This window comes from Grampus griseus (assembly GCF_964374135.1).
Source record: "Grampus griseus genome assembly, chromosome: 5".
In the NCBI taxonomy this organism is placed as follows: domain Eukaryota; kingdom Metazoa; phylum Chordata; class Mammalia; order Artiodactyla; family Delphinidae; genus Grampus; species Grampus griseus.
In genome coordinates, this window is record NC_138998.1 from 75217494 (window position 1) to 75231067 (window position 13574).

At 55.6% G+C, this 13574-nt stretch overlaps 1 protein-coding gene across 1 annotated transcript in view; it reads left to right on the plus strand.

The window, feature by feature from the left end:
• The window catches only part of ADCY5 (adenylate cyclase 5), a gene marked incomplete at its 5' end in the record, with an annotated part of 155016 nt that overhangs the window by 83543 nt on the left and 57899 nt on the right, over window positions 1-13574 (plus strand). The window contains 2 exons of the mRNA XM_082655384.1: window positions 2200-2349; window positions 6224-6345. Of these exons, the coding sequence (XP_082511510.1) occupies window positions 2200-2349; window positions 6224-6345 (272 nt within the window). The remainder of the gene's footprint in view (window positions 1-2199; window positions 2350-6223; window positions 6346-13574) is intronic.

Here is a 13574-nt window from a genome sequence, read left to right on the forward strand (position 1 = left end):
GTGGTAGCCTCCTGGCCCATCTCTCGACGCCCTGCATTCCTCTTGCCCCATGAACCTTCCTGAAGCCGTGTGCTCATCCTGCCATTCTTTGCTTCAGCAGTGTTCGTGGCTCCTGTTGTAGGATTGTGCCAGCACTTGTCAGCCTAACATTCAGATGCCTCTTCATTCTGGCTCCAGTCTGCCTTTCCAGCTCCAGCTCCTCTCTGTGGACTTGCCCTCAGGATCAGAGAGCCTGGGCTGTTTACTCAAGGACCCTGAGTACCTCGCAAGCCTGAGCTTCCTGGATGCCCTCTCCAGGGACGCCCTTTCTTACGTCTGCCAGCCTCGGCAAACATGGCCCTAACCGCAGGCCCAGGGAGCCCGGGCCTGCCCAGCGGTCTCTCCTCACTCTGTGCTCTCTTCCGCTCCCTCTTGCTTGGCATGAGTCAGTTTCTGCTTCCTGTTGCTTGTTCTCTGTCAGTCTTGACCGCTTATCTCCTCAACTGGACTGTAAGCTTCTGTAGAGCAGGGGTCTTCTTTGCTTGTGATAAATAGGTTGGGGTTTTTCTCTGCAGTGCGTTTACATAAGATGACAGTGGTAGGATTCGGGGGTGGCTGAGGTTGGGGTGGGGGCGCCGGGAGTGAGCAGCTGAGTTGGTGGAGCTGTGGAGCTGGTAATCTGAGTTTGCCCCTTCCCTGAAGGGTCCTCAGGGAGGCATCTGGAGGGGAGCCAGGAGGTACTTGAGGGGAGCCCACAGTGTCCTTCAGCCAGAAAATCAGAATGTTTTGTGTAGCCGAGGAGAGAGCAAGACTGAGACGGGAGAGGAGAAGTCTCTTTCTGTGCATGGACTGGGACAGACATGGTATAGGATGTCTCCAGGGAAAGACGGCAGCACATCTGGTATGGAGCCCACATGGCTCTGGGCCTGAGAGCCTGGGTGGAGGTCAGGGCCACCTCAGAGCTGGACTGGGGAAAGCCTTCAGGTAGAATGCAGAGCAGAGCCAAGGACAGGACCTCTAGGTCCAGAGACACCCTGGAAGAAGAGTCGCTGCCAGGCAGCTGAAGTCCCAGAGGGAGGCCTTTTGGGATCCCAATAGACAAGTGGACTAGAGACCAGTGCAGGGCTCCTGGGGGCCGGAGGAGCCACAGCGGGAGGCGCAGGGGTCGGCCTGGGCTCCCCTTCTGCAGTTGGGACTAAGAACTAAATGCTTGGAGGGAGTGATTGAGGTCTAGAAAGCTGAGCCTCTGTGTGGCTTCTGTCCGGTATGGCCTGAGGCAAGGGCAGGACCAGGATCTGTTTACCAGATACCCCAGGAGCTGTACCTGCCAAGAGAAGTTCTGAGCAAACAGTACCTTTGCCAGGACCTGGAATGTGCTATGTCAACCCTGCTTTTGTGGGTTGAGTTGTGTTTTCCCTTAGCTTTTCAGTAAGTATTGCTTTCAAAAGAATTGCAGCCTTGTCTCTGACCCGAGGGACAGTGGTCTTTCTCCACACACATCTCTGTCTGCACCGAGGAGGGCATCCGTGAGGAGTGGGGGTAATGGTGGGTGCTTGCCAACAGGTGTGCTGGTGGGGTCGTCAGGAGGCCCTGGTGCTGGTGCAGAGAAAGAGATGAGACCTGTGTGGACACAGCCCTGCTGGCCAGGGACCTCATCCTTCCCTCAGTCCCCAGAGGACTTCACGCAGTGCTGGGTATCAGCAAGTATTTGCTTCTTGGAGCTGATTCCTGGGGAAGAGCCAGCTAAGGCCTCTCTGTGGAAGAGCAGCCCTTTGTCCTATGTGGACCCTGTCGCACTTTCAAACAATGAAACCCTGTCCCCCTCAAGGAGCCTTCCCTGCCGTGCCCTTGCCGCCCCCAACACACACAGCTCTGTCACAGCGTCCCCAAGACACCTAACCTTTTAGCCTTTGGTACCGTGGACGCGGCCAGTGCGAGTATTCAGTGACTCAGCATCCTTGGGGCCATATTCTGTCACAGGCCAGCCAAGCTTTAGCCTCTGAGGACATCAGAGAGCCTGACTGATGACACTTGGCTACTCCCAGCAGTTGGCTGCGGGTGGGTGCCCTTGGCATTTGTTTGCGGGCAGCTAGGTGTGCGTTTGCAACCGTGGGGCCCGGGGGGCTCCGAGCTCTGGGACTGGGAGGGTCATGGCTGAGGCTCCAGTGCCTGGTGCCTGCTCCAGGCCTGAGCTCCGTGTCCTCCTCTCTCCCTCTGCAGCTTGTCTCCAATGTCCTCATTTTCTCCTGCACCAACATCGTGGGCGTCTGCACCCACTACCCGGCTGAGGTCTCCCAGAGACAGGCCTTCCAGGAGACCCGGGAGTGCATCCAGGCTCGGCTGCACTCGCAGCGGGAGAACCAGCAGCAGGTGAGTGAGGCCCTCCTGCCCTGAGCACAGCTGGCAGGGAGCCTGCCTCGGCCCAGCTGCTGCCTGCCCACCAGCTGTGCTCAGGGCAGCTGTCCAGCCCCGCCTCCCTGGGGGGGTGCCCAGCCTATGGGGAACGTTTCCCCTGGAGGGAGCCCAGCATTCCTGGCTCTGTGGGAATGCTCTAGGGGCGGCTCTGGAGCACCAGCTCTAGCCCTGCCCTTGCCTGTTGCGTCCTCAGTCTCCCTGGGGTTTGCAAGCAAACCAAGCAGCTCGGGCGGCAGGAAGCAGCCCTCCGCCTCTCCCCCGGGGCTGATGAGTTGGGGTGGTGAGAGCATCAGCCTTCCCTCCTGGGATCAAGGTGCCCGCCAGGCGAGGGGGGAGGGGGGAGGAGAGGAGACCAAGCTGTCAGCCCCTGTGACACCCTCACTAGGCACTTCCTCTGTGATGATCTCTGGGGTTTGGTTAGTTCAGAGAAAGGAAGACGACTGTGTCTCACCCTAACCCTCACCCTCAGGAGACTCCTGGGCCGGGAGGCAGGCCATTCATGCAGCTCAGACTCGGGGGCTTCTCCCCGTGAGCCCCGGGCAGAGGGACCTGCCTCTGTGTACTCCTCTGGCTGAGGCGGGGCAAGGACTGAGGACTTGTCAGGGTTCCCTACCTGGCATCCTGGGGGTGTCCTGTTTGGGGTTCAGGTCTGGCTGGCTCACCACTGTGTCTTCTCCTGTGTGTGAACCAGATAGAAGTTGGGATCTCTGAGACTGTGCATGGCTCCCAGACAGCAGGCCCGGAGGGAGACCCCGGGGGAGAGTGGGCAGGTCAGCAGGGTGCTGGGGCTCCCACTGGACTTGGACTCGTCCCGGCTCTCAGAGATAAGGTTACTCCAAAGCGGAGGGGCCTCCCTCTCTTCTTAGGTTTGTGTCTTGCCAAACCCTGCACGAACACTGGAGGAGGAGTCCTCTTCTGTGCTGCACACCGTGTCGGCCGACGACAGGTGTAAACACGGAGGTCTGCCTTCAATTGTGAGGACAGGGAACCGAAGGCCTGGACGGCAGTAGTCATCTGTGCCCTCCCGCCCAGCCCGGCGTGTGCGCTGTGAACACCCCACGAGCACAGAGTTTGCCACAGTGTGAGGGCCTCTCTGCCTCTGTCTGGATTCAGCCCACGGCTGGTGACATCCAGATGGCTGTGCCGGGGCGAGAGCTCTGCTGAGCCTCTCCAGGCCCTCCCCCAGTCACCATCTGCCCCTGCTTCCCTTCCAGCCCCGCGCCCGGCCGCTGTGCCTGGCTAAGTCCCCAGCTCAGGCTGTCCAGTCTGAGGCCTGGCCTTCCCATGTGCTCTCTTAGCCCCATCTGGGCTCCAGGTCCAGCCTCTTGAATGAAACCTGTTCCCAGGGGTGTCCCTGAGTCTTCCCACGGTCTCTTCTTGACAAGCTTACCTCACCTCTCTGCACCCTGCTCACCCCCAAGCTCCTACCTGCCTCAGAAGCCCCCCTCTCATCCCTGTTCCAGACCCCAGCATCTCTCACGTGAGATCAGGATACCTTCCTTCCCCTCTGGATTAGGGAATGTTTCCCCTCACTCCTGGGTCCTGTCCCTTCTCCAGTAAAATTAGCATTTACAGGGCTTCTCTGGTGGCGCAGTGGTTGAGAGTCCGCCTGCCGATGCAGGGGACACGGGTTCGTGCCCCGGTCCGGAAAGATCCCACATGCCGCGGAGCAGCTGTGCCCGTGAGCCATGGCCGCTGAGCCTGCGCATCCGGAGCCTGTGCTCCGTAACGGGAGAGGCCACAACAGGGAGAGGCCCGCGTACCGCAAAAAAAAAAAAAAAAAAAAAATTAGCATTTACAGTGCCTCACAGTTTACTTGCACTGGCCCTGGCCAGGCTGGACATTCCAGAAATTCCACAGGGATTTGGGGGAGAAAATATGTTTGCCATACCATGTTTCAGGCCAAGGTACTGGGGAGGGGAGGCATGCTTCCAGGGGACAGGACTCCTCACCGAGCCGGGGCCCAGAGTCAGGCCTCCCCTGCCCTCTGCAGGAAAGGACGCTCTTAGATCTGAGGATGCTCCCAGGTGCCCCCTGACGAGGGGACTCAGCACTGTTCCCCAGCCAGCCCCTGCCCACTCGTCCTGGCCTCAGCCCCAGAGCTAGTTATAAATGTAGGAGGGTCTCTCATGAATCTATACAATTTGTAGCCCACTTTCTCCCAGTCATCCTGTATTTCCACAGAATTGTCCTTTAGCTTGTATTGATATTTTTATCACAAGCAGCTGTTCACTGAGAGTTCAGTAAATATGAAACGGCCTTTAATGGCCGTGTGCACTGATGTCTGGGGTGGCCACACCAGCCCACAGAGAGCACCATTCCTCACTAGTCCACTAGAGTTTGCTAAGCATAAGGCTGTCAGCTCTGGAGCTGAACAAGACGCAGTTCCCACCCTCAGGGAGACCACAGTAACAGACCATTGACATTGAAATGCAGAGTGATCAGGGGGTCTGTAAGAAGGCCCAGGGTGGCAAGGGGATGCTGGAAGCTGGAGCCAGGACCCTCCTCCTGGGAGAGGGCTGAGCCTGAGGTAGGTTAGCAGCACTACTTGAGGATGGTGATTCTAGTTGAGGAGCAAGGCCTTGACCTTCGTGATCAGGAGGACGGGGGTGCCATGGACAAAGGCAGGGAACTTGAGAAGAAGGACCATCGGGGGCATGGTGAGCATGGTGTGGGCATGATGTCATCTGCTGGTGGCAAGACATAAGGCGGGCAGCCGGCCGAGGCAGTGGGTGTGGGAGGTGAGCAGCGGAGGCGCTGATGGAAACCTTGCTCCCAGAGGCCAGGAGGAGGGAGGGGAGCAGCAGAAGAGTCTTAGGGCCACGTGAGAGAGCGGCCCAGCTTCCGGTGCTGAAGGAGTGGAGAGAGAATGAGGACGGCTGGAGACCGCCAGGAGGAAAGGCTGCAGATGAGAGGATTCGTGAGCGAGCCTGGCAGAGCTCCTGGTGTGGGGAGGGGGCTACCGAGGGTGCAGGTAGAGGTTGGACCTCTTGGAGCAGGCAGGCCCCGGAGGAGAACACAGAAAGGGGGCCAAGTCCAGACCCCATCAAGGGCTGCCGTGACCCTACCCAACTTCACAGGGTGGCCCTGGCCCCTCTCCTGGCTTTTCTCCAACCTCCCCTTCAGCCGGTCTTAATTTCTTGGTTTCTCAGTCGGCAAGCTTTCCCATCCTCCTGGGCCACCATCCCCTATGTCGAAATGGAGCCCCCTCCTTCACAGGTCATCCTCTGGTGCCCACGAAGCCTTCTGTGACCACCCTGCTTCTCCCCAGCCGGCGTCAGGTCACCCTGCTCAGTGCCCTGTAGTACCTGTAGCCCCACAAGACTGGGAATTTGTGAAGGAGGAACTTTGCCCGTCTTGTTCACGGTTATCACTCCTGGCACCCGGCATGACGCCAGGAACATGGGCGGTGCTCAGTGAATATTTGGTGACTGAACGAATCTCATCGAGAGCTCCCGACAACCCCATCCCTATTTATAGATAAGGGACTGGAGGCTCAGAGAAGTTCAGTCATTTGCCCAAAGTCTCAGGTGACACCCAGGATTCTGACCCCAGGTGCCTGGTACTACAGATTCACCAGGAGTACTTTTCCCCAGGTATGCGGAAGAACCAGGAGCTCTCCCAGGGAGATGGGGGCCAGGTAGCCCTGGGGCATGACTCCACACCCAGCACATACAAGCGTTAGCTCCATGAGTTTCCGGAGAGCCTGAAAAGTTTTCCAGGGCCCTGTGGGTGGGGGCTCAGGTGGGGAGGAGTGAAGCCTGGGGAGGGGAGGGGACTGCCAGGCACGGGGAGGAGCTGTGATGAAAGCATCTGCTTCCCTCCCCAGGAGCGGCTCCTGCTGTCTGTCCTTCCCCGTCACGTTGCCATGGAGATGAAAGCAGACATCAATGCCAAACAGGAGGATATGATGTTCCATAAAATTTACATCCAGAAACATGACAACGTGAGGTAGGGGTGAGGCTGGGGGGCAGAGGAAGGGTGGGAAGACTGAACCCCAAAAGAGGTGGCATGTCCCTTCCCTCCCCTTCACGAGGGCACAGCCCAGCGGGGTGGTCTGGTGGCTTTGGAACGTGTGTTGTCTGGGGCACCCCAGCCCTGCCCCTCTAGGTCTGTTAAGTGAATTAGTATCGGTGGGGAGGAGGTGAGGCTGCAGCAAGGAGGAGGAAGGAGAAAGCAGCACCACCAGCTCTTGGGGAAACTCCTAGCCTAACAAGGGAGACAGAAAGTACAGACTTGGGACCCACATGTCACCATCATTGTCTCAATCTTCACCACCATCCAGCAGCCTCCATGCCTTCTAAGCCAGTGTGTGCCAGGCACTGTACCAGCATCATCCACCTCGCTGCTAATCCTGTCAGGAGGCTGACAACCCTGCAGGGTGGGGACCCTTATTAACATCCCTTGTTTAGGGATTGAGCTCAGAAGGGCTAAGACCCCCGGCCAAGGTCACTCAGCCAGGAGTGGTAAAGCGGTGTGTGCCCAGGTCGGCCCACCTTGAAGCCCACGCTCCTTTTAGTGCGTGTTTGTGGCTTCCCTAGACGGAAGCTCTGACAGCAGGGACGAGCAAACAGATGTAGATTAACAGAGTGCAAAATCTGCCTCTGTGTTCCATGGGGACATGAAGCGATGCAGTGGCCTTCATCCAGCATGGCTTCCTGGAGAGCCTGCTAATTCTCCCACATGCCCAGAAAAGGAGCTGCTGCGTTTGCCTTCGAGAGGGTTGCTTCCTCCCTGGGCGAGTTTTCCTAGGACCCATGAGTCCTCTAAGGTCGGTGTAAAGAGGACATTTTGGAGGTTTGGGCTGAATTTTCAAGTTTGGGTTAAAGAGAATAATACAAATTATCGCGCGTGGGTGCACGTGCCCGCACACACAAATACACACATTCGAGGTGAGGCTGATGGCAGCAGGAGTGGGGAGGGCATGTGTTGTCTTGCAGAGTGGACAGAGCTGCCCAGTCCCCAGGGTGCCCCGGAATCCGACACTGCCGATTCTGCCCATGTGTCCTCCATCCAACTCCCAAGACAGATTTGAAGCCTTTGGGAGAAAATAGTACCTGGACAATATATCTGTCCTCAGTTTTCAGAGTAGCCCAGCCCCATGACGCCCACCCACACTCCACTGTCAGGCAGGGAGAGTGTGGCCAGCAGCAGCCTCGGACTCTCAGGAAGAAGGCTGCCCTGGCCGAGTCTCCACGCCGAGGAGGTGTCCCGAGGGGCTGCGGGCTCACCTCAACAGGGAGGTGGGGTCCGGGCCTCGGTAGGTGGTGCTGATGCGAGGTCTCCGTCCTCGGCTCGTCACATCTGCCTCTGTCCTCACGTGGTGGAATAATCACTAGCAATAGTTAACGCTTGTATAGAGCTTTCTTTAACCCAAGCACTGTTCTAAGCGCTTTTGTGTATTCGCTTAATCCCCACAACAAATATAAGAGGTTGGTACTATTATTATCTCCTTTTAACAGGTGAACAAACAGGCACAGAGATTAACTTGTCCAAGATCCATGACTGGTTAAGTGAGGGAATCGCCCCCAGAACGCGTTTTGGTATTGGAGTTTTTACCTGGTCTGACTACTTGACAGATTTATTTCATACGCCCGCAGAAGGGGTTTGTGGACGACTCTGTAGGAAGGAGGCTTGAGGAGCCCTCAGGGAAGAGGGACTCAGAGGAGAGGAGGAGAGAGGTTTGGCTTCCCACCTGCGTGTGTGCGACTCAGGAGCCACGAGGCCTTTCCTGCCTGCTGGCTGCCCCTCAAATCTGGGGGGCCCCACCTTAGGACATGTAAAGAAACAGCCTTATTTATCTGAACAAGTCCCAGAGGTCCAAAGTTCAGGTGGGAAGAAGTGACCCGCCAGGTGGTCCCAGCACATACAAACCCCTGAGCTCCGCCCTTCGGAATTTTCTCTCTCGGTCCCGTCTTCACCACGCTGCTGGCCCTGGCATGGCTCTGTTCCAGGCAGAGCATGGACAGAAGGTGCTTTCCTTGATTGCTCTTAGCACAGCAGAGCTTTCAGCAGATTTACTAAACTGAAAAGTGGAACCCAAAGGAAATCCAGAAAATTCACCACTCAGGAACCGTCTGGCGTTCAAGGCACAGGTTCTCAGCCTGGCTTGGCTGGCACGGCTGCCACGTCTGGCCTCCTCTGCATTTCTGTCCAGTACCTTGCCCTCTCACCCCTCTGTCCTCCCAAATGGGGGGCTTCGTCTCACTTCCCGTCCCTCTGGTGCTGGCTCTTGGGCCCACAGCCCTCCAGCAAAAGGGTTTGGTCAGAGAGGCTGACTCAGGCCTCTTCCGCAGTGACTGCCCCACGGAGTGGCCCACCCTCTGGGTGACACCCCCTCACCCCTCCACTCCCACAAAGGCTGTGACTTCGGGTCAATACAAGAATCACAGGAGTGGCTAGAGCATCGGCACGGCAAGAATCAGAATCAGACCCCAGCCATGGGGGGTGGGGATTGTCTGTTCTAGAATGCGCTCAGGATCAATAAGAGCAATCAGGAAAGAGATGAAAGGACAGAAGAGCTAAGATGCCATCATTTTCACGGGGACAGACATAATTCTGGCTCTGAAATTGCCAGGACTAGGGGTGGCTGGTACACATCAGAGGCCAGCCGCAAGCAATCATATGCAAATATCCCGCTGGGGCCCCTTCCCTGTTTCATCAGCCTCCGCGTGCTGCTCTTGGTGGAAACACATTGCTTGCTCTGGTCTCTGGTTTTGGGCTGAACCTTTGGCTTGGGTTGGGGGTTGAGTAGTAGGTGGAGGGATGACATCACAGTGTAGAAATGCACTTTGGGGCTTGACTCAGGGTCCAGTGGTTAACCCTGGGGCCCTAGGCAAGGCGGCCCTTCATGTCATTCTGGCTCTGCTGTGTGGCCAGGGCAAGTTACAGGCATTGAGCCACTCTGAACCTGTTTCCTCATCTGCATAATAGGATAGGAAAAGTACCTACTTAACAGGGTTTGTTAAAGAGGAAATGAAGGGCTTCCCTGGTGGCGCAGTGGTTAAGAATCCGCCTGCCCATGCAGTGGACATATGTTTGAGCCCTGGTCCAGGAAGATCCCACATGCCACGCAGCAACTAAGCCCGTGCGCCACAACTACTGAGCTGCGCTCTAGAACCCGCGAGCCACAAGTACTGAAGCCTGTGCACCTAGAGGCTGTGCTTCTCAACGAAGAGTAGCCCCCACTTACCGCAACTAGAGAAAGCCCGTGCGCAGCAATGAAGACCCAACGCAGCCAAAAATAAAATAAATCAATTTATTTAAAAAAAAAAGAAAAACAGTAAATGAAATAATATGAGGAAAGCGCTTAGCACAATATCTGGCACAGAACAAGTGTTCACTAATTGGGAGCAGCTATTGTTACTGTTATTATTATGATTATTAAGACACTCCTATCAGCAAAGAAAGGCCTGGGGATTCTCAATCTGGAGTGGAAGGGTGATGAGTCACATTCGTCAATTCTCTGTGGAGTTGTAATATTTAGACAGGGTGACGACATGCTGTTCTCTAACCCCACTGAGAGCAAGGCCACAAGAAAAATAAATCAACTCTGAGGTGTGACAGTTTGGGCCTGGATCTAAGGGAGAGAAGAGACTAATGGGTGGCCAGAGAGTTTGGCCTGGGCAGGGAAGGGGGACAGACAGGTGCCCATCACTTTCCGTGGCCTCATTCTCCCCAGGCCCCGAGGAGGATCATTGCACAGTATACAATTCTCAGGATTCCGGGGGGCCTGTTGGATGCTCTGGTGCTGGGCCACCACTGGCTGTGGGTTGAGACAGGCCAGAGGCCAAGGAACCCGCAAGACCCCCGTGGAGCCCCCCAGATGCCTCTCCTGTCTGATGTGTCGGGTGGAGATGTTTCAGCCCCTTGCTGGACAGCTCAGTTGGGGCTGGGGCCATGGCTGGATTCAGACCTGTGACTTGAGAGCCCTCCTGCCTACCCTCCCCTCCCCCCAGACATCTGGCCCTGCTGCAGCCACAGCGCCAGGGTGAGAGGAGGGCCGTGCTGTCCCTACTCCTGGGACAAGGGCCTCCGGGACATGTCAGCGGAGGCTGTTCTGGGCTGGGGGCTCCTGGTGCTCTGCTCTGAGGGGAGGGAGATGGGGGTTGGAGGAAGGGACACCCAGAGAACGTACCACATGAGGGAGCAGAGTAAAGGTACTGATGCAGCCAGAACCCAGGTGCCACCGGGTTCCCCCTGCCAAGAGGTCACCATTGTGGAGGAAGATGAGTGTCTGTGTTGAGCAGGCTAGTTCACTCCCCGCTCTGCCACTTAGTAGCTGTGGGCACTTGGGCAGGTCACCTAGTCTAAGCCTCGGTTTCCTCATCTGTGACACGGGAATGGTGATGTCCTTCCATTCATCCATTCAGCAGAGGTTTCACCTCTACCTCCATCGCTGGGAATCACCAGCTGTGCTCTCAGACACTTAGCCAGAGGCAGGACCGTGCTGGCAATGGCGGGGCGGGGGGGGGACACTGTCTCTGTCATGGGGAAGCTCCTCTTCTGTTTGGGAGGACACACAAACAACAGGTTAATTAGTAAAATGGGGATGCATCACATGGGGAGTCGGGGTAGTGACCTGGCGACATGGACTTGGCATTCTGACAGAATACAGTGCTAGACAGCCCACCTCTCAGTCACTGAGGAGCAGAGCCTGTAGGAGGGGGGCCCTGGGGCTTCTTGCAGGGGTGCAGGAAGGGTAGGGCAGCTACAGCGTTCAGTGTGTAAAGCACCAGGCCCAGGAGGTGGCTGCACACTGCCCTGCGGAAGCAGAGCAGGCTCCTGGGCAGGCTACCAGGTGAGAGTCAAGGTCAGGTAACCCCAGAGGTTTCAGGAGGAAGGGAACACCCAGCCAGGCCTGAGAGGGTACTGAAGGGTCCCCTGCTTCCGCAAGGGTCCCTGCTGGATGAGAAAGACCTGTACCTGATTGGCCAGTACGCTGGAGCCCTTAGGTTTTACAGGTTGCAAATGGGGGGATCATTCCAGACTCTGCTCTCTGTGGGGGTGGAGAGAAGGCCACCTCCTCCAGGGGGCGCTGGTCCTCTGCTGAAGGAGTGCCGGGGCGGGGCGGGGTGCAGTCTTGACTCACTGGCTTGAATGAGAGCCTCATTCTCAGAGACCCAGGAGCCCTGTGGGCCTGGAGCTGGGGGCCTGGCAGAGGAGCTGCTGTCCTGGGGGTGGAAGTGAGGTTACACCTTCGCCTTACACAGGGTGGGTGTAGCAGAGTCTGGGGAGGGCTGCCCTTCCCCCGCCCTTCCCTTCTTTCCCTGTCTCTCCCCAGCCTCCCCCTTTTAAGGTTATCGGCTCCTCTCCTGTCTCCTTCAAGGGCTTGGCTGCGTCCCCAGGTCACTCCGGGCGTCTGGCTCAGCTACGGCGTGGTTCTGAATTATAATGACCACTCCGCAACGTCTGCGATGCTCTGATACCCGTGGGCGATTGTGCACCCTGTGGGCAGAGATTGAAAATGTTTACCTCCCCATGTCCCCAGCCAGCGGATGGACGAGAGGCGTGGCCCACAAATATGCAGCTTTCCTGTCTCCGGCTTGATATTAAGAAAAGTATTCTTTTCTTGTCATCTTCTGTATCAATTATAGATATAAGTGGTCTTATATTATCCTCTCATTCATTCCACAAACATTTATTGAGCTGCTACTGTGTGCCAGACATGACTCAAGAGTAGATGGAAAAGACACCATGCTTGCCCCTTAAGGAATATCCAGCCCTCACCAATGAGGTAGGGCTGAGCCGGGTGCTCTGGGAACATGGCTGACGACCCAGCTGGAGCCACTGGGGTTGGGTCTTTTCTTTCAATCAGTCAATCAATTAATTATTTTTGTTGTGGTAAAATATACATAGTATAAAATGTGCCATTTTAACCATTTTAAGGGTACAGTTCAGTGGTATTAAGAACATTCACATTGTTGTGCAACCGTCACCACCATCCGTCTCTAGAAGTCTTTTCATCTTGCAGAACTGAAACTCTTTACTCATTAAATACTAACTCCCCATTCCTCAACTCCCCCCAGCCCCTGGCAACCACCATTCCACTTTCTATGTATTTGGCTACTTCCAGGTACCACATTTAAATGGGATCATCCAGTATGTGTCCTTTTGTGTCTTGCTTATTTCACTAAATGTCTTCAAGGTTCACTCATGTTATAGAATGTATCATGTTTTCCTTACTTTTTTAAGGCTGAATAATATTCCATTGTGTGTATTTACCACATTTTGTTTATCTGTGCATCCGTAGATGGACACTTGGGTTTCTTCCATCTCTTGGCTATTGTGAACAGTGCTGCTATGAACATGGGTGCACAAATATCTCCTTGAGTCCCTGCTTTCAAACTTTTGGGTATATGCCTAGAAGTGAAATTGCTATATCACATGGTAATTCTATTTCTGACTTTTTGAAGAGCCCCATACTGTTTTCCATAGTGGTTCACGATTTTACCTCTGCACCAGCAGTGCACGAAGGTTCCAGTTTCTTCGCATCCTTGCCTGGGATTGGGTCTTGACAACAGACCTGAGTTTGTCCTGGGACACAGAATGGGGATCAGTGGGGAATGGAGCCAGCACTGCTCTGGACTCAAAATGGGGGGCCCCGGGGGAAACTAGAAGAGAGAGAAGTTGGGGCACAGGGGTCACTGACCAGTTAAACATGTCAGGCTGTCTTGGAAACAGCTGGAATCAGTTGTGCTTTGTGATTCTGATTCTAATAAGAATTCAGACCTAAGAAGGCTGATTCTGGGCAGGGTGAGTCAAAGAAGGCATCGTGAAGATGGAAGGGTTAGAATCTTCTTTCAGAAGGCCTGAAAGAAGAGTGTGATTTATTTTCCATCTTTTAAAAATTAACACTTTTATTATACAAAGGATGTAGGTTCTTTATAGAAAAAGTGGAAAATAAGAGCAGCATGAGAAGAAAATCAAAAGCACCCATCTTCTCACCACTGAGAGGTCCCGACTGCGGCTTGGTTCTGGGGCAGTTCCCCTCCCTTCAGTGTTTCTCCTTTAGGAAGCGTTTCCCCAGACTCTGGAAACAGAAAGCCTGCAAGTGCCGTAGGGCTTCATTGTCTGGGTGGGGGGAGTAGGATTCGGTGGGCAGAAATAAGAGCGAGGCGCTGGGGCATTGGAATGGGGTCGGCAGGAGGCCCTGAGGCCGGCAGTGGGGATCCCAGGAC